The sequence below is a fragment of the Lepidochelys kempii genome, chromosome 18 (genome assembly GCF_965140285.1).
Source record: "Lepidochelys kempii isolate rLepKem1 chromosome 18, rLepKem1.hap1, whole genome shotgun sequence".
NCBI lineage: Eukaryota > Metazoa > Chordata > Testudines > Cheloniidae > Lepidochelys > Lepidochelys kempii.
This window is the reverse complement of record NC_136397.1, coordinates 6,578,505-6,599,042: the sequence shown is the minus strand read 5'-3', so window position 1 is coordinate 6,599,042 and position 20,538 is coordinate 6,578,505. Positions and strand designations below refer to the sequence as shown.

The 20,538-nt window shown below is 47.7% G+C and overlaps 2 protein-coding genes across 10 annotated transcripts in view; both read right to left on the bottom strand.

The window, feature by feature from the left end:
- Positions 1-3,939: 3,939 nt before the first annotated feature.
- DDOST (dolichyl-diphosphooligosaccharide--protein glycosyltransferase non-catalytic subunit) lies at positions 3,940-17,374 on the bottom strand. The gene is made up of 11 exons (XM_073316359.2): positions 17,126-17,374; positions 15,610-15,720; positions 13,396-13,482; positions 12,821-12,924; positions 10,327-10,421; positions 9,448-9,541; positions 8,003-8,151; positions 7,117-7,264; positions 5,587-5,707; positions 5,055-5,161; positions 3,940-4,457 (listed from the first exon to the last, which is right to left on the bottom strand). The coding sequence occupies exons 1-11, from the start codon at positions 17,286-17,288 to the stop codon at positions 4,308-4,310; spliced, it is 1,329 nt and encodes a 442-aa protein (XP_073172460.1). The 5' UTR covers positions 17,289-17,374; the 3' UTR covers positions 3,940-4,307.
- Positions 17,375-18,665: 1,291 nt separating this feature from the next.
- Positions 18,666-20,538, bottom strand: part of KIF17 (kinesin family member 17) — a 49,689-nt gene continuing 47,816 nt past the window's right edge. For all 9 annotated transcript variants that reach the window (XM_073316719.1, XM_073316722.1, XM_073316721.1 and 6 more), the window contains one exon: positions 18,666-19,767. In XM_073316719.1, coding sequence (XP_073172820.1) covers positions 19,571-19,767 — 197 coding nt within the window. In that variant the 3' untranslated portion in view covers positions 18,666-19,570. The remainder of the gene's footprint in view (positions 19,768-20,538) is intronic.

Sequence of the window (20,538 nt, the reverse complement as noted above, 5' to 3'; positions counted from 1 at the left end):
CGCGCCGCGGCCGGAAGTGACTCGGGCGGGGTCAGCTCAGTGCCCCGGCGCGGCGCCGCCCCGAGGAGCCCCCGGGACCCCGCACCCTGGGCGCGGAGCCGCTGCCGCCCGCTCGCCGGCCCCGGCCCCCTTGTCACTCGCCGGCCCGGGGGAGGGGGGGGGGGCTCTGGCTGTCACACGCCCCGCACCGGCCCCCTTGTCACTCGCCGGCCCGGGGGGGGGGGGGGGGGGGCTCTGGCTGTCACACGCCCCGCACCGGCCCCCTTGTCACTCGCCGGCCCGGGGGAGGGGGGGCTCTGGCTGTCTCGCCCCGCACCGGCCCCCTTGTCACTCGCCGGCCCGGGGGGGGGGGGGGGGGCTCTGGCTGTCTCGCCCCGCACCGGCCCCCTTGTCACTCGCCAGCCCGGGGGGGGGGGGGGGGCCTCTGGCTGTCACACGCCCCCCACCGGCCCCCTTGTCACTCGCCGGCCCGGGGGAGGGGGGGCTCTGGCTGTCACACGCCCCCCACCGGCCCCCTTGTCACTCGCCGGCCCGGGGGAGGGGGGGGGGCTCTGGCTGTCACACGCCCCGCACCGGCCCCCTTGTCACTCGCCGGCCCGGGGGAGGGGGGGGGGGGCTCTGGCTGTCTCGCCCCGCACCGGCCCCCTTGTCACTCGCCGACCCGGGGGGGGGGGGCTCTGGCTGTCTCGCCCCGCACCGGCCCCCTTGTCACTCGCCGGCCCGGGGGGGGGGGGCTCTGGCTGTCTCGCCCCGCACCGGCCCCCTTGTCACTCGCCGGCCCGGGGGAGGGGTGGGGGGCTCTGGCTGTCTCGCCCCGCACCGGCCCCCTTGTCACTCGCCGGCCCGGGGGAGGGGGGGGGGCTCTGGCTGTCTCGCCCCGCACCGGCCCCCTTGTCACTCGCCGGCCCGGGGGAGGGGGGGGCCTCTGGCTGTCTCGCCCCGCACCAGCCCCCTTGTCACTTGCCGGCTGGCCGGGGGGGGGGCGCCTCTGGCTGTCACACATCCCCCACCGGCCCCCTTGTCACTCGCTGGCCGGGGGGGCTCTGGCTGTCACGCCCCTCACCGGCCCCCTTGTCACTTGCCGGCTGGGGGGGCCCCCTCTGGCTGTCACGCCCCGCACCGGCCCCCTTGTCACTCGCCGGCCCCGGGGGGGGGTCTCTGGTTGTCTCGCCCCGCACCGGCCCCCTTGTCACTCGCCGACCCGGGGGGGGGTCTCTGGTTGTCTCACCCTGCACCGGCCCCCTTGTCACTTGCCGGCTGGCCGGGGGGGGGCGCCTCTGGCTGTCACACATCCCCCACCGGCCCCCTTGTCACTCGCTGGCCGGGGGGGCTCTGGCTGTCACGCCCCTCACCGGCCCCCTTGTCACTTGCCGGCTGGGGGGGCCCCCTCTGGCTGTCACGCCCCGCACCGGCCCCCTTGTCACTCGCCGGCCCCGGGGGGGGGTCTCTGGTTGTCTCACCCTGCACCGGCCCCCTTGTCACTTGCCGGCTGGCCGGGGGGGGGGCTCTGGCTGTCACACATCCCCCACCGGCCCCCTTGTCACTTGCTGGCCGGGGGGGCTCTGGCTGTCTCGCCCCCCCCCAGGCCCCCTTGTCACTCGCCAGCCAGGGGGCCCTCTGGCTGTCACGCCCCTCACCGGCCCCCTTGTCACTCGCCGGCCGGGGGGGGGCCCCCTCTGGCTGTCACGCCCCTCACCGGCCCCCTTGTCACTCGCCGGCCCGGGGGGGTCTCTGGTTGTCTCACCCCGCACCGGCCCCCTTGTCACTCGCCGGCCAGGGGGGGGGCCCCCTCTGGCTGTCACGCCCCTCACCGGCCCCCTTGTCACTCGCCGGCCCGGGGGGGGGCCCCTCTGGCTGTCACGCCCCTCACCGGCCCCCTTGTCACTCGCCGGCCCGGGGGGGTCTCTGGTTGTCTCACCCCGCACCGGCCCCCTTGTCACTCGCCGGCCCGGGGGGGGCCCCCTCTGGCTGTCACGCCCCTCACCGGCCCCCTTGTCACTCGGGGGCCCGGCTCTGGCTGTCTCGCCCCCCACCGGCCCCCTTGTCACTCGCCGGCGGGGGGGGGTCTGACTGTCTCACCCCCCACCGGCCCACTTGTCACTCGCCGGTGGGGGGGTGGGGGCGCTCTGGCTGTCACGCCCCTCACCGGCCCCCTTGTCACTCGCCGGCCCGGGTGGGGGCGCTCTGGCTGTCACGCCCCTCACCGGCCCCCTTGTCACTCGCCGGCCCGGGGGGGGCCCCCTCTGGCTGTCACGCCCCTCACTGGCCCCCTTGTCACTCGCCGGCCGGGTGCAGCGCTCCTGCTCCCTGCCCGTGGGAGTAGTGGGGTCTTCCCAGCCCTCACCTGCCATGGCAAGGCCCATCCAGCACCTCGTCAGCCTCCATTTTTCTCCTTGGGGCAGCGGGGCCAAGCCCGTCCTGCTCCAGAGGTTTTTAATTCCTCGCTTGGCTTGAGTTTTACAGTATTTACAAGCTGGGCCGGAGGAGTGACCTTATACAAACCAAACCAAAGCCCAACACAAAATAAATACAATTACTGGCCCGCCTCCCCGTCTGTTGGTTTGTGGTTTCCAGCCCTTCCCCCAAACAGAAGTAAACTTGCTTATTCCTACCTTTCTTTGCTAGGTTAAAGAGCCCTTTAGTATCTCAGCCTTGTAACAGGAACCTCACTACAACCTTAACTCTTGAGATAGGGCCATCTCCCTACAATATGGCAATATCCGTGTTTTATTTAATCTGGAAAAGAGAAGACCAAGGGCAGACATCAAAACAGTTTTCAAGTACATAAAGGATTATTACAAGGAGGAGGGAGAAAAAATTGTTTTTCTTAACCTCTGAGGATAGAAAAAAAAGCAATGGGTTTAAATTGCAGCAAGGGAAGTTTAGGTTTGACATTAGGAAAAACTTAACGGTCAGGGTGTTAAGCACTGGAATAAATTGCCGAGGGAGGTTGTGGAGTCTCCATCACTGGAGATTTTTAACAGCAGGTTAGACAAACACCTGTCAGGGATAGTCTAGAGATCATACTTAGCTCTGCCACGACTGCAGGGGACTAAACTAAATGACTTCTTGAGGTCCCTTTCAGTTCTATGATTCTATTTCATTGTCCCGTCTCAAATAGTTTCCCAAACACTCACAAGGTGTTTAGCTTCTGATATAGAGTTCATATGGCCAATTTAGAACCAGCCCTAGATTTATTGTATGTAAAAAATGTGTTCCTCTCTAAGAAACCTCACATGACTGTAGTAGGAAGAGAGCCTGAGACATAAGCCCCTGTATCAGGCCTGGTATGAGGCAGGACCTGCTCACACAATCTGGCAAGAACAGGGCTATCGCAGAAATACACATTCCTAAGAAGTGCTAGGCACAGAGTACTTATGCAAACATCCTGATATCAAGTGGCACCAGAACATCCCGATATCAAGGATGGAACAAAAATATTCCGCAAGGATAACAGGAACATACTGACCCCCTCCTAAAAGAGAAGGTCAGGATGACAGTATGCAATAAAAATGTTTTGATCAAGCCAACACGTACAAGGTGATGGGTGATAACTACCCATGTCTGGGGGCAGTAACTAACTATGTCAGAGGCAGTATTAACTTGTTTGTATCAGGGTATAACTGTATCAGAGGCAGTATCTTTGTCCAGCCAAGGGGGGGGAACATGGAAGGTCCTGCCATTCACTGAGCTGCGTCCATTGTCACGGGCATACAGGTCTTAGTATCCCTGTAGAGTATGCCAGGTGCTATTATGGTGCTTTGTCAACAAACCTGGCCTGGTGCCTTCGTACCTTAATGGATCTTGTGGTCATTGGGTGGTTTGCTCGAGGTCTGCTATGCCAGCTGTCTGCGCAGAGCTGGGGCAGCACACACTGAGAACACACACATGCAGCTGAACGTCTAACCACAATGACAAGTCAGAAACTTCAGCAGAAGGTGAGAGGAACAAATCTTTATTCTGGAAATGAACAATCTTGAGGCAAAAGCCTTTCTGAGAAGGGGTGGAAATAATAAAATTGTTTTAGTTTTTTTTTTCTCCTCATGAAACACCAATATTGGAATTGCCATTGCACTGCCAAACATTTTGATCTCTTGTGGACATCAGTGGCTTCCTCTCAGACAAAAAAGTTTTCAATTTTTCTCCCACTAGTCACTCTTATCTTAAAAACCCCCATAGCTCATCTGGCTCCTACCAGCTGAGGATTCCAGTCCCCAAACATTTATAATCTGTGCCCTGAGTGCTGCCAGTCTCCACATGGAGCCAATGTCTTGGATGAGGGCTCTTCCTCTGGCTGAGATGATATCTCAGTCAGATTTCTCCTTCTCCTTCATGTGCAAGAAGACGATGCTGAACATGAAGAGGCCTATCATCATGGAGAAGGCACTGGCATAATATGGATACGCTGAGGGGATAAAACGCTCATACTGTGTGTGCTGGAGGGGACGCACAGACACCTGGGAGAGAAAAGAACACAAGACCAGGGTCACAAGAGATGAGGTCATTTAGTCCTGTGTGTGGCAGGACTATCTCAGCTCTAGATGTGTTATTTAACTTAATGCCCATTCTGACAATGCCCCACTCAGATGACTGTAGAACCAGATTACCTTACTGGAAAGATACATGTATGAGAGCTCCTAGAAGTGGTTCAATTATATCTCTTGTTTTTAAACGAGAGTTTTAAGCTCCAAATCCTCAACTTCTGTAAAAGCATGTTGGCAAACCTTAAGCGTCAGTGCAGGCAGTGCTGGCGAGGGTCCAACACTGCCTTGAGACAAGAATGTGTTTAATGAGGGTAAAACGCTCTCTACAGAGGCTTATTTCCAGACCTTCCTAAATATAACTGAAGATGGTCACAGAGTAAGATAGCTTTCAAATCCATTTCATGCACAAAGGAAGGCTGGATGCAACTTCATGGTCATTAAGATTAATAGCCCATATGGTATCCACTCAAAACATTTGCAAAGTTTAAAATCCTGACTTGAAATCTCAACCAATACTCTTACATTTCCTACCACACAGACAATAATTGACAGATAATTCAAACTATTTACCTGTGTAGAGGAGTACAGGTGGGTGTATCCCAGCCTGTTATAATCCACTTTAAACTGAAACACTCCATAGACATCCGGCAGCTTGAACTGCACACTATATCTGCCACCTAGGGGAGAGGCAGGACCATTTACATTACACAGTAAATAGAACAAGAGCATTAGGAGTTAAGATCCCTCACTGGAAGTTCTTTCCTCACCTCCTTCCATTTGTAATGGCCCTTTGTCTCCCCCAAACCCACTTTGTGGAGCTTTTCATCCAGATTGAAAACTAGCCTCTGGAACCCAAAGCTGCTCCACTGGAAGAAGGAGCTGTTGGAGAGCTGTGTGAAGTGCACCCTTCCTCTTAACAGTGGAGCATGCTTCCCATAGAGATTCTATACACTACCTCCTCAGAAGAACCGTAGCGTTCCAAGTCAATACATACGAGCAAGGTGAGTTTCAGTGGTGGGGGAAGAAGTCAACACCCAGTCTTGTGTTATTGTTAACAAAGCCATAGGGCAGAAAACATTAAATTGTCTGATAGGAGCCCTACCATTTTTCTTCAGGAAAGTCCTTACAAATGGATCAATGCGGACAAACTCCAGCTGAATATCATCGCCATCAAAGGGGACCCACCTCCCTTCAGAGAGCTTTTCAATCACAATGCTGTACTCCTGTAACATACAAATGCACGCTGCATTAACAGAAGCATAAAGGAAGAGGACACATTGTTAATGAGTAGGGCCCTACCAAAGTCACAGCTGTGAAAAACATGTCATGGACCATGAAAGCAGACCTCCCCTGTGAAATGTAGTTATTGGAGGGGAGGGGCAGGGGACACCCCAGCCGAGGGCTCCTACCATTCACTGGGCTCAAGCTGGGGAGGGACAGGACTTCCTTTTCCCCTGAACGGCCATTCTTGGGGCGGGGGGGGGGGAAGACCAGACTCAGCTCCAGCTATCTCCCCCAGCTGTAGGAAGCTCTGCAGCTGCGCACAGCCCTGAAGGCAGCAGAGAAGTGAGGGTGGCAATTTTGTGACCCCCCCCCGCACACGCCCCCCCCCCTTTTGGATCAGGACCCCCCACCTGAAAAAACATGAACACCTAAAAATGCGAAATTGACTAAAATGGACCCTGAATTTGGTAGGGCCCTATCAGTAGCTAAGAGTGACACCTGAAATCCATTCAATAGAAATCTCAGTCCTAAACTATGAACTCCACTTTCCATGAAATCAAGGGGGACAATGGGGAATTTTCCAATAACTGCTATTTCCAATGTAAGAGTCCATGTGAGCTTCCACGCTTGGAAATACAGTTGAGCTACCATGCACTGAAAATCAAGCCAACATTCAGTAGCAAATCAGTGAGTGAGCATATCAATGTAGAATTGATTTGAATTTGAGAGTGCTATACTTAAAAACTCTCTAGGCACACTAAGCTGTCCCCCAGTATATAGCTGCAATTTCTATTTAAAGCAACATGGTATTTCAGGCTTGCCAATGTACTCTTTTTGTATAATGAAGCTTGGCATCACGAGTCTGAGTGAAATGGAGGTAACAGGGAAGACAAAATTCCAGCATATGCTTTTGATCAGGCTCAGATACCTGTTTATCAACAAGGTTCATGACTGAAAAGAAACTATTTGCAAGGATAACCAACTCCCCTCAACTTAAGCATTAAGTAAGTTTACTAACAGAACAGACTTCTCCAGAGCTGGCTGCTGCTGCCACTTAATATTGTATGATACTCAAGTATGAGCCATGAGCAGTCTGAAATTTAGTATTAAGTGAAAGTTACATGTAGGAACTAAAGGTTAGGTAGACTGCCTTCACATTAGTGGAGAAACACTGTCAAGAAGGGGACAGTTCCTACAATTATGAGGAAGAAAAACCCCACTGGGTTATATATCCTCATGCCCTCTGAAATTTCACACCTTGGCTGGTGAAGCCCTGGGTGCCAGCCATCACCTTTCCAACCAATAAAGAGGAGATAAATCTGCTTCCACAACACTTCTAGCCCAATGAACAAGAGTACAGTCTCTCTGCACAAGTCTATTTGACTCATTTTCCTAAAGTCAGTCTTACCACGAGGTCAGTGACAGTGTAGGCATTAGGTGGTAATGTCTCCCCTACACGATGGTGAGATACCTCTCCAACCCGCAGCACACCCTCTTCCTTGAATACCCAATGGGACAAGGCAACAGCCAGCTCGTAGTTACCAGTCTGAGAGTACCTAGAGATGGTGAGAGAACAGAAGCACAGTGGGAGACACTGCATTGGAGGACATTCATAGGACTGAGCATTTTTTTGGTCAGGTATACTATGAAGTTTCCCCAAGAACTAAATGCCAGGTCAGAAAGTCAGCACCCATTTTAAATGATCACATTACTTGAAAGTTTTCCTGTAAGACTGTTTGATCTTTAAATCCCAACTGTCTGCTAGGTCTTCTAGGTAGTTGTTTAAAGTACAGCAAAACATTTTAACAGATCAGCACTGAAAGGAATTCAGTGCCAAGGTTTCCAACCTGCACACTGAACTGATACATATCAATGCTCAGAGTATAATATTCTATGTCAAAATTTCCAAGTAAGAGCTGTGCCCAGATTATGAACTGTGTTCACAGCATCTCTGAATACAATGGATGCAGAAACTGCTTCTTACACACCTAATATCAGGGTTTCTATAAGGACAGGAGACAGCTATATGGGTTAGCCAGCTTGACAATTTGCACTGCACTTAAAGGAAGTTTCATCTTTTTCTTAAGCTTTAATATAACCTAAACAGTGTAGATTTTACAGTAGCACGGCTGAACAGTTATGATAGTATTCAGTATATTCCCATCAGTCATCTTTGACACAATTAGTTCTCATCACCTGCTAGGGATCCTTGATCAAAGAGGTACCCAAACCACTTGGGCAGAAGAACCCGAATACCCCACCCTACCTACAGAAGGCCATGTTAAGCTAGTCACCTCTGAGAGCCAGGTGTAGCTTTCTGCACAGCAGAGTTGAAGAAAGCATCACTGAAGAAATCCAAGGAGCCACTGAAAATGACACGGGCATTGTTCCTGGCCTGGAGACCAGCAATCAAAAGGGTATTCTTCCCAACAGCATGAGGGTACTGAAATTGGACGAGAACAGATTTAAATCAGCACTAATGATTTGTATTATAGTAGCACCTTGAAGCCCCAACTGAGATAAGGAGGACCCCAATGGGCTGGATACTGTACAGACAAGACACATAGTAAGCCTGGATTCTTATTTGCTAAACAAATACCGCAAACAAACAGCATGAAGAGAAATAAAGGCACAGAGATAATGTGCTCAAGATCACATGGCAAGTAAAAGTAACCAGAAACCCATGTTTAATTTTATTTATATATATATATTATATGGAAAGAAGGCATCAGGGCTTTAAGCTGCTTTTTTAAGCAAGTACGGAAACTAGCCATGCAGTATTATCCATTAGGTTTAAATAGTTAATAGCAGCAGGGAAATGTCTGAGAATTAAATGATATTGGATGATCTTTAACTTTGCTGCTAGGTCTGGCTGGGCTAAACAAGTACAATCCAAGTTATTATTGTCTTGTCAGAACTCTTGTCAAACCTCATAGACCTAATTAAAGGGAATGTTTAAACTACTCATCTGCCTGTTCAAATACCCATTATGGAAGAGCATGTTAAGCAGACATAAGTTGAACACGTTTGCTGTCAGTTAAGTCCCACTCATGCCAGCTCCCAGCTATTATTTTTCCTCTACATTTTCATTTCATCATGTCAATAAGACATGGCACACAATGCATTTTTGCAGATTGCTGCACTACTCAAGTGGAGAAGCAGGAGGCTTCAACACAACTGAGACACTAATCTTCCAGAATCAGCCAACTGCACCTTTTTTAGCCCCTTGCCAGCTACAGAGCCTCAAAACTAAACAGAGGAACCCCTTCATTTCACACTGGTCACAGTCCCGCTGGAAGATGGCAATAGCTTTCAATTACTAACAACTTAGCCCAAATTCTACCAGCATCTTAGAGGAAAAAGGCTTCAAATTCTATTGCCTGCCACAGTAGCATGGGATTGAAAGCCTTTTGCTTCTATATCACCAGTTTGAATTCAGCCCCTTTGATACAGCAAAACAGTATCAAAGTTAAGAGTCGATATTCCTTCCAATGCAGTCTTGTTAGGCTTTTCCCATTTGGATCCAATGAAACTGCAAGAAAGATTTCCATGATAATATTAGAAAATATATAGTACTAAGAGACCGTGGAAGGGAGCTTTCAAAAAACCCATAAGTATTTGACACAGACTATAATAAGCACTTGAGTTAAGTCTCTTGATCCATTTTTAAACTGTTGAAAGAGAGGTAATTAATTCCACAGGATTAGAAGCAAAAGAGGACAAATATAATTGTGCGTACCTGTGTGATGGGCTTATCTGGGAAGAAGGAGTAAGATGTAGAGGAGCCAGTCAAGATATCTAGTACCAGAGGGTTATCAGGATCAGCCACCATCCTGTGGCGAGAGAGACAATCAAAGTACCAGGAAGATACCTGAAAGCTGGTCAAACCTGAGATACCTGCCCAAGAAGATTCGTGTGCACTAAAATCTGCTAACAAATATGAAATTCACAGAGGTTGAGAACCATGGGACTGACTCAGCTCCCCCTGAAATTAGTGGCAAAAACACACACTGAAGTCAATCAGGCCCAATTAATTTTATATCAGCTGTTGACTTTAAAATATCATTTCTTTAAACAACTGTGAATAGTTATGCTATCACATCAAAAACTGAAGCTTCTTTAAGAACAACCCTTTACAAAACTTGACATCAACAGAAGTGCTTCTATGTTCTAAATTCCAATTCAAATAGTTTAAAAAACATGACTACATGAGAACAAGGAAGTGAATGGATTACTTTCATTGTCCAAGTAAAGCAAAACAGAGTAAGCAGCAAGAAGTAAAATATTAAAAGTTTTCTGTTTCAAGGAAGTTTATAACTAGATTGAGAGATGAGGAATAGCCTTTGGCTACCCAACCAGCAAGAAGTCTGCGCTGTTCTTGCCTGCCCTCAGCCCCCCTCCCTCCACTTCCATCCTGTGAAAGGACCAAATGCCTGTTGCATCTCAATTGAAGAAACCAAAACCCAACCTATGATGCTTTGTTTATAATAGTGCCTACCCCAGCCCTAGGCTTATAACCTACAGGGAGGGAAGATAGTGGCAAGAAACCCATCCCAATAGAGACCTCTTGTTCTCAGTTGCAGCCCCACTTGCCAGCCTTGCCTCGTAGTTCACTTACCCGACTCCTCGGAAGAGAACAGGGTTTAATGGAGTTTTCCCCACAATTGTGGGAGCCTTCAGTAGATTTTCAGAGTCTGCAACAATGAGCGTATGCTTCAGGGAGGAAACATAAGAGACCTGTGGTAAGCTTTCACAAGCTACTGGACAATGTAATTAATGCACAGGCAACTTGTTAATATGTGTGTCTGCTTGCCACTCTATGGCTAGTGATCTGCACAACACAGCACCTCATGTTCTACAGCTGCCCTTCCAGAGCTTTGAAGTAGCATTAATTGGCTCTGCATAGTCTCACCTGGCCTCTTGGTAGGAAGAAGAATTGTAACACTGAGCAAGGGGACGGAGGAGGTAAGAGCACGAGAAGAAATCAGGCACATGCTTAGAAGCCCTCAGGGAAAAGACAACAGCCCCTGCTTGTTACAGTTTAGAGCCGGTTTTCTGTCTTGTGAGTTGCATATTAGGAAGCTTAAATCAGAAGGAAGGTAAATCCCAGGGCAACAAATGCAGATCTCTTGCAGGAACATGTGTTTATCAGTTCCTATTTGTTCTGATTGCTGCCACAAGCTAATGTGAACACTGTAGAAGGGATTTCAGCATAGCGGAAAAAGCATGTCAAGAAAGTACAACACAGAAAAATCTGCATTCCGAAGTGCCAGAAGATACTGGGGGACAGCTGCTGCCTAAAGCCTCAGTCCGTGACACTTACACAGCCCATCCTAGAGCACTTTGGTTCTTCTTGGCCTGCAGGGCCTTGCTCTAGGACACAAGATGTTCTTAAGTAAGGAATAGTTTCATTAAGCTTACAGCGTGTTGTCAGGAGCTGCCATAATTAAATGGTGATGTAACTTACAGTCACTCAGAAGAATTATCTCTAAGGGACAGTTGTGTATCCAGAAGGGTAGTTACTGTGCTTATTGTACTGAGTTTTAGTTAGGTTCTTCCACTGAAAGAATTTTTTGTTTCAATCAGGAAGTATTCAGCTATTACAACATACTAGAAGAGGTACCAATTCAAGAACTAGGCATATTAAGAGAGTCTAAATAACAGCACCTCAGTGAAATCAAAGGCCTCATGAACCTATAGAGCCATGGTTTCCACCCTCAGACTATGTCTAAGGGGTCCACAAAAGGCTGTTGTTACCATAGAACAGGGGTGTTCAACCTGGGGTCTGCAGACTATGTCTAAAATTTCCAAAGGGGTTCACACCACCATTTGAAATTTTTTAGGGGTCTGCAATTAAAAAAAGGTTGAAAACCACTGTTATACTTATTCCTTCAATGATATTGGATAGGTCTTCAACTACCTACTGTCTGGGAAGAACCCGTATTTAGCTACAAATTATGAATCTTCAAGTCCTACTATAAGTTCCGTAAGATTGATTTGATAGCGAGCAGAAGATGGTATGGTAGAAAAGGAAAGTTTGCAAAATCTACACAACTAATAAGTTACATAGGCATCCCAAAGCAATGGTGATTCCCCCATCCATCGGGGATTGTGTGTGCCCCACATATTTTACGAAAAAGCTCTGTTCCAATAATGTTTGAGAGTTATGAACATTGTGACATCTTTCTCTCTCCTGTAAAGACAGATATTTCAGAACCATGCGTCCAACCGGACAGACCATGCAAGGACAGAAATATGAAGATATCACATACATTTGAAGAACTTCTACAGAGTTTTCTATATTGATCTCTCTTTGTCCCTGTGTCTTGAGCTAGAGTTTACCTTTTTTATATGTCTGGCTACTAAGCATGACATTCTATCTCCATGGATAAAAGGAAGTGGTAGACTGTCCTCAGTGGTAGCAGATGATAGAACAAGAAATAATGGTCTCAAGTTGCAGTGAGGGAGGTTTAGGTTGGATATTAGGAAAAACTTTTTCACTAGGAGGGTGGTGAAGCACTGGAATGTGTTACCTAGGGAGGTGGTGGAATCTCCTTCCTTGGAGGTTTTTAAGGTCAGGCTTGACAAAGCCCTGGCTGGGATGATTTAGTTGGGGATTGGTCCTGCTTTGAGCAGCGGGTTGGACTAGATGACCTCCTGAGGTCCCTTCCAACCCTGATATTCTATGATTCTATGAAGTGCCATATTTCACTAGAAAGGGAATTCCTATCTCCTACCCCCGAGTGGTTCAAGGTCCAATACAGTGAACCCCTGACTATTCCAGATGGTGGTTTTTAACTGCTCAGTGTGACTGGATTGTTAGAAATTGTCAAAGGTGCATGATAAATTGCATCTCATATTAAAGAGAAGAGCAATAGTAAAAGCAGCATGTCATTCAATAAGATTCACAGCTGCTACTCAAAACAATCTTTGGAATGAGCAAGGGTAGGAGGGGAAAGAAGAGGCAAAGGAAGAAGACAGACAAGTTTTGTCTCCAGCCCTTACAGCCAACTGCTAAAAAATAAAATTCCTTCCCAGAAGCAATGTACTAGCTAAGACGAGTTTCCTCAAGCCCCGGATATACCCAAAGAATTCAGTGTCTAGATTTTTACCTGGCCTGGGTCTGAGATATCATAGTTGTGATGGTCAATGACTGCTGTCCTTTCCTCATCAAACTCTATTCCACACTCACTGCCTAGCTCTCGCAGAGGATCACCTAAAGGATAGAGAAGTGGATTCCCAATTTACAGTTTGTACAAGACACAAAAGCAACTAAATAATCAAAATAAAAACAAAGGACAACCCTGATTTGTGCGCTAATGATTTATCTGCTAACCAGGCTGCTGGGTGCACTCAGTACACAACTCTTGGCTGAACTGAACTTTCTTTGGAAAGTGAAATTAAGACATTCCTTTTTTCTTTACCACCAATTCCTTTGGAGCATTGTGAAGATTAAGATTTGTAGCATGTTTTAAGATACAGAGTATTGTACAGTTTTAGCTTTTGAAGTTCCCCTTTAAAAAAAGTTTGCAGCCAGAGTTCTAAGAGCTCCCATGACAAGGAAGACACCTTCCCCTACAGGACTGATTTGTGCTCTCTATATCCAGTAAACTCTTATTATGCAGCAATAAAATGAAAAGCCAACATTTGCACCCATTTTTTTTTTTGACACGCAGGTTTTACTGACCAATGTCAGAACTGGCAGCCACAAGGACACTTCCGCCTCCATCAATGAAAGCAGTAATTGTCTCCACATTGATGTTTCCGCCAAAATCTGAAAAGATGCACCAGACATTAGTGATTCAAAAAGCTGACAGCAAACTATTTTACCAGTGCTTCAGAGCAAAGGTGGAGAGGGAAATACAAGGGTGATGAGGACAATTAATAGAGAAGCTGTGTCAGCGTAGTAGGCACAGGAGGTGCCCAAGCAGGGTCCTGAAGCCACATACATCTATGGCCAACATAGATTAAAAGGGCGGATTAAGGGAGGATTAATTCCTTCAGAAGGAAGACAAAGATAGCCATAAAATCCAGCCTTTAAAGGCATAGAACTAGCCATTCAATCTCAGTTGCAGAGAAATAAACCTTAACAAAATTCATTGACTATTATTATTATTTGTTTGGGCATATTTAAAGACATACTTTTCTTTTGATTACATGTAGTTAATTTGCTTCTTCCTCACCTCACCCCAAGATAAAATTCTTATCTGTTTGCAGGTAGAAATTCTACATTTTAAAGCTAGTGAGAGACCTCTGCATTGAGACAGAGAGAGAGAGAGATTGAGAGATCTGTCAACAAGAGTAAATATTAATTATTCCTTCTTGTGGAAGTTGAATTACAACTGGCTCCAGTGCAAGCATTCCTGGAAAATGATGAGGAATCTCTCACTCATTCCATTCTTTAACAAAATCAAATTTAATTAAACTTCAGTATAGCTACAATAACCAATATATAAAGAGAAAGCAAAAGGATTTAGAGAAACATGCATCTCTGCAAAATGAAAGAGGTACAGCCAAAACTTTACTCTCACTTCCTTAATTAAGATATTGTAAAAAGAAAACAGAACACCGAGAGAATGTCAGAAGTGGAGCAAGTTAGAGGTTAAGAACAGGTCACATGAGGAAGACACTGTATGCCACACTCTAAAATTTAGCTCTGAAGTAGTTTAAAAAGGGTTCCTACATATCATGAGGCATTAGCTTCTTCTTGCACAGCTCTGTAGTTAGTTCTCCTAAGGATCTGATTCCAATATCCCAGTCCTAGTAGTAATGTTCAAAATTAAAGTTACCTGACACTTTCTCTGAGGCTCACCTGAAGTTAAGTGTGCTATAACCTGGGGCTACAGATTATACTTTTCAGTTCACTATTCATTCACACACAATCAACTAGCTCTCCACTCTTGCTAAGTGACAGTGTTCCTTTTGGAACATCTTTTTTGGCTCTCTCATCACACCAATATCACCTGATCTCTCACTTTCTTGAAGGGCTGTATTTCAAAAAGGTTGCTATTAATGATCCTGCATCAAGTCTGATTCAGGCTGTTAATAGTGGTAGAGAGAGAATCCAGACATTTTGGTATGAATTAGAAAAATCACTACTACTATACTTAAAATCAAGGCATTTCAAATAATGACAGTGTTATTTCATCTTTTAGTTATAGAATTTTAGAACAGTGCATTTGTTAATCTATGGAAGCACTGCTCCAAAGATACATATTGAAGAATTTTTTTTTTAAACTGAATCACAATACCATCATTCTAGATACAACACAGGGATTATAAAGTGGTCTGAGAATTATTAACAGACATGACAGTTACTATCACAGCAAACAATGGTAATGAAAGGGTGTTTACAGAAAATAGATACTCAACAATGGCTGCTATTGCTTTGGACCTGCAATCAGCTATATTTTTGTGCTTATTCTTTGTTCTACAGGCTCCTCTTGCTTTTAGAAGCAGCTTGATGACCATTTAACTGCTTAAAATGCATACAGCTCCTGCCACAAATTGCCTAATGATGAGTGCAGAATACACCTGTCAGTCTACATCTCAGGGACAGGCCCCAAAAACCACCTCGAGGTCAAAAATGAAGCAAGTCAGAAGAATACGTTGATCAGTTTTATCAAACCTAAGAAAAGCATTCTCATGGTTAGCGCAGGAGACTGGGAGTTAAGACTAGGCCTCGCTTTGCCACCACTCATTGTTTTACGCTGGGTAAGTCTCTTGCCTCCCCATTTGGAAAACTGGAATAGTAAAAGACCCGCCTCAAATGAGTGTTGTGAAGAAGGTTAGCTAATATCTGCAAGGCACTTTACAGATCTAGTGTGTCTTCTCCAAGGGTCTCAAAGTATTATACAACTTAATTTCTGAGTCTTTTCCTTTATGCAAAAGGATCTCTTACCTTCTACAGATGGGGAGAAAATAATCAAGTTGTCATACAGAAATTCTCCATATTTTATGAGGGACAGGCCAGGGTCATCAGCAGTCCTGAAAGTGAGGTCAAAGCCTCTATCTGCATACAGAAAACAAAGAGCATAGCCATGAGTACTTTTATCTCATTTAACTTACACTCTTTTAAAATTAAAGTTGTGTCAGACGGCCCTTAACTCAGTATTACCCATTACAATCTAACCATGTGGTTGCCATATTTTTTAAGGTGTCATGCGTCTGAAGAAGTGGCTTTTTTGCCCACGAAAGCTTATGCCCAAATAAATCTGTTAGTCTTTAGGGTGCCACCATACTCCTCGATACTTTTAAAGTTGCTACATAGACGTCTAAGTCAAGCATTTTACTCTTCCACAGTACACTTATTTTCTCAGTACTCCAGTGAGCACTGTCCGCAGAATTGTTCCTGTCAGCCTCCAAGCAGTGACACTTCTTGGTACTTATAATCTAGTCCACAGTGCTCAGGGAACATAGAGACTTTTTGGATAAACCAAATTAAAAACAAACAAGAACCTCTGCATTCTCCATAGCATTTTCATGCATGTCTTTGATGTAAATCAAACCCTGGCAAAACTTGTGGATGACATGAACACCAGAAAGGGAAACACACACAGGAAAGAACCAAAGGCTCTAGTGAGATCTGGGCAGCAGGGACTACAGCCAATACTGGGAGATGGGTTTCAGAGTAGCAGCCGTGTTAGTCTGTATCCGCAAAAAGAACAAGAGGACTTGTGGCACCTTAGAGACTAACAAACTTATTAGAGCATAAGCTTTCGTGAGCTACAGCTCACTTCATCGGATGCAAGCAGCGGAAAATACAGAGGGGAGATTTTATATATACAGAGAACATGAAACAATGGATGTTACCACACAGACTGTAACGAGATTTATCAGGCAAGGTGAGCTATTACCAGCAGGAGAGGGGGGGAGCGGGGGTGAGAGAAGGGAAGCTTTTGTAGTGATAATCAAGGGGGGTCATTTCCAGCGGTTGACAAGAACGCGTGAGGAACAGTGGCGGGGGGGGAAATAATGTTTATTTCCCCCCCCACACACTTATGCTCAATTAAATTTGTTAGTTCTCCTTTTCTTAATACCGGGAGATGTGAGTCTAACCAACGTGACGCCCATCAGCAGAGCGACAACAAGCGACCCAGGTACGGAGCAGGGCAGCATCCCCCCCACACACTGACTGACACACGCGGCACTTCCGAGTGACCGAGCCCCACCGCCACCGCCGTATGGGGCAGGCGGGGTCAGCGTGGCACCCGGACCTAACCCGACCGCCAGCGGATTCCGATCGCCTCAGCCACCCCTGGCAGGTGCAGCCCGGATGGGGAGACGGAGGGGGGCCGCGAGGCAGCACCGTGACAGACCCAGGCTCCTCCCGAGCCTGGCCGCTCCCCTCATCCCCATCACCCCAGACCATGATCCCGCCTTCCCCTGGGACGCCCCCGGGGCGCCGCCGCCCTCACCCGCCAGGCTCCGGAAGAAGAGCGAGTGCGTGTCCCGCAGGTTGATGTTCTCCAGCAGCACCAGGGTGCGGGGCCCCGCGTCCGCCCGGACCAGGCCCAGCCCGACCAGCAGCAGCAGGAACCGCCCTGAGGGGAAAGCGGCCGCTGCCTCCATCTTCCTCATGGGGGAGGGCAAGCTCACCCGGAACCGATCCTCTCGACGCGGCCAATCGCCGACCCACTTTGCCCGTAGATGCAGGACACGCAAAGCCACCTCAATCCGTGACCCGGAAGCGATCGGCAACTCGGCACACGCCCCCTCCCTCGCGGGGCCCGAGGACGAGATCTGAAGGCCCGCCTCCTCGAGAGCGGGGCCCAATCAGAGACAGACAACTCCACACAGCGGGCCGGGCTCAGCACCCTTTCCTCAGAGCGCTCGCTGAGCCCCGCCCATGCGCGCTAAAACCGCCTCCGAGCCAGCGCCCCCTGCGGCCCATCAAAGGGATGGTAGCGGTCCCAGCCCAGCCTGGGCTGCTCCTGCACCCCGCTTCCGTGGATGCTGCTGGGCCTGCGCCTTGGCGGTGCAGCACGCCTCCCCCTTTCAGGCCTTGCGGGACGGGATAGGGGGTCACCTTGCCTGGTTTCCTTCATGCCCCAGGCTTACTGCAGTATCCACTCCCAAGCAGGAGCCACCCCCCCATCATAACATTGATTCAAAAGTCATGATATTTTTAAACATGCCACTTTAGGTCTCTGTGGGCTGCAGCCCAACCCCTCAGGAATCCCATTGGGATGTTTTTACTGTTGATGTTGCCAACTCATGATTTTGTCATGAGTGTCATGATAATTATTGTTTTCCTGAAAGCCCCAGCTCCTGGAGTCACGTGGCTATGTGATGATTTCAGCCTTCATTCTTAAAAGGAAGTTTCTATCCCTCATGGCTGTGGAGAAAGCTTCATAATGTGACCCCGGTGCACCCTAAAGGTTCAAAATGCAGAAAGCCAATAAAAAGGACACCCAATCTATTATTTTTACATAATCTCATGATATGAAAGCCAATCTCATGATTTTTGAACATTTGGGGTTAGCAATGCTGCTGCCACTGTGAGGGTCAGAAACTTACTTGTTAAAATAAAGCTGAGTCCCATGTAATCACATGACTCCAGGAGCTTTATGGAAAGCACCAGATATTGCAAGATTTGCAATAAAATCATGAGAGTAGGCAACACTGTTACTGTCCGAACAGGGCTGTAAACTGTGCTCTATTGCCCACCACAGGGAGCTTATTTCCTACTGGCACTGCTCGTACCCACGCTGCAGCATGTGTCCCTTTCCTCTTCCCTCAGCTGTGCTCTGTCATTTGGGTCGCCTCTCACTGTCTAGGAGACCTAGGGTTGGCAGTGTCTTTTGCTGATCAACGGCAGAATATGAAGCAAAAGCTGATGGGCAAGGCACTCCCCACCCCGTGTTTTACAGCTAGAGGGATAGTGGCCAATGTATGCAACATCTGGCAAAAATGCAAAGGAACGTGAACTCTAAATATAACAGCAGTCAGATTGAGTTTGTCATTAAAAGGCAATGTATTGTGATCATTAACCAGATGTCCTGCACATAAGATAAATGACTAAAATATAAACAGTCAACATACAGTTTACAAAACTCTAACATCTTGAACACAAGGACAGGAGCGATCATGTCCACTGTCTCACTGAACTGCAGTTTCTGATCTGATCTAGAGGAGTCAGGGAATAAATGTGCAAACTGTATTTTCTTGGAGAACAGAGTCTGTGCCTCATAAATGATGTCAGTTTAAGACTCTTTCTCAAGAGAAGAGAAAGCAGAAATGGCTGTGATATGGTAACGATACTGCCAGAAGCTCTCTCTGTCTTATTGCAATGAGGAATAAGACTGGAGAAGTCTGTATGGGACATGAGCTCAAGTTGTGGCTGTGACATCCAAAAGGAAATAAGTAAGTGCTGTCTAGGAAACTTGCATTGGGAAATACGGAAAGTGATTTTAAGGCTTTTTTTGAGGAATTTCCTCACATCACCTAAAGATTTTAGTCCAAATACAGAGGTTTGACTTCCCACCACCTGCTGGGGGCGGCAGTGACCTGAATGGAAGACTAAACGTGCAGCGCTTGCTGAACACATGTGGCAGGGAAGCAGGTCATGGAGGAATGTGCCAGCCCCAGCTTGAACCTGGAGTTGTCACTACAGACTTTAAAACCCCTGGAAGCAGCATTTGTCTCCACTGACCCTAAACTCAAAGGAAAGTCAAACTGTCCCTTCCAAAAGCCGCTGTGATAAGAGGATTGTGCCACCAAATGCTACATTGTTAAGAGGGTAACTGCCAAGGTAGGTTGCTGCAATCTGAGCAGACACTGCCACCAGGGGCCACAGGGGACTGGAGTCCATGAAGGCCACTACAATCAGAAGGATCCGTATTCACCTGAGGCCACTTCACTCAGAAGGGGTCGCTGCTGAAGCTGTTTTTGCCCTTCTTCCGCTTTGTTTTGGAGGATGGTGTGGTGAAGTCAAGCGACTCAAGGCGGAAAGGACGTGGCTGGGGCATCTCCACAGTCTGTGAAGGAGAGACTGGTGCCATGCTGGAGGTGGTGTTGTTCAGGGGAGCATTCAGCACAGGAGGGGAGTTATGATGGGCTGCAGAGTAAAGGAACAGGACATACCGACATGTTTGGTCTGTTAAGACTCAGCAATGCTTTTCCAAGTTCCCAGCTGCAGTAAAACCTTATCCATGAATTTTATTGAAGGCAGTCAGGAAATTTACAGATTTTTGCATGTAATTTACTCATATTAAGGAACTGGAGTTGACCATTTCATTGGTTGGTTATCTGAATATGCAATGTATCTGGAGAGTGAAACACCCCATGCCTGGTGGCTGAGCTTTCTCAGTGGACTGTCCCCACATTTGGGATTTGATGCCCACATCCCCTTGAAAGTGCATCACAGCCAGAGTTTAATGACTTTCATGACACAATGCGTGGTTGAATTGTTGATTATATCTTTGTTTTGTTCTGGCTTTCTGCTTATTCTCTGTAATTGAAGTGCCCAGCTGCTACCGTGACAGGCACCTCAGAGACTACCAGTAATAGGGTTCATTCACAGAAGAGGAAGTAATTGGATACATTTCTCCATGCTGCCTCATCAATGTGCCTCAATCCTGTCCTCATGAGACCATTTCTAAAGGTAAGATAGGAGTGTCTGTAGCCCATCCAGTCTCTGCTAGCAAGGATACCAATTAGCACCAACTGTGGTGATGGGTTTTGTTATACAGACAGCTCTTCAACAGGAATTAGACTGAAACCCCACAAAAATCTGTTTCACTCAGGCTACCACAGGGTGGTTATCTTTTGTTAGACCTATCTAGTCTACTTTGGAACCAGTGACCTGAAGATGAAAAGCTCTGTGACC

Bases quoted from the DNA above. Each gene is read 5' to 3' on its own strand.
- DDOST (XM_073316359.2), bottom strand. From the start codon at position 17,288: ATGAGGAAGATGGAGGCAGCGGCCGCTTTCCCCTCAGGGCGGTTCCTG. The intron at 13,483-15,609 runs GTAAGAGATCCT...GCATCTTTTCAG, and splicing joins TTTCTCCCCATCTGTAGAAG to ATTTTGGCGGAAACATCAAT. The intron at 12,925-13,395 runs GTCAGTAAAACC...TCTATCCTTTAG, and splicing joins GGCTGCCAGTTCTGACATTG to GTGATCCTCTGCGAGAGCTA.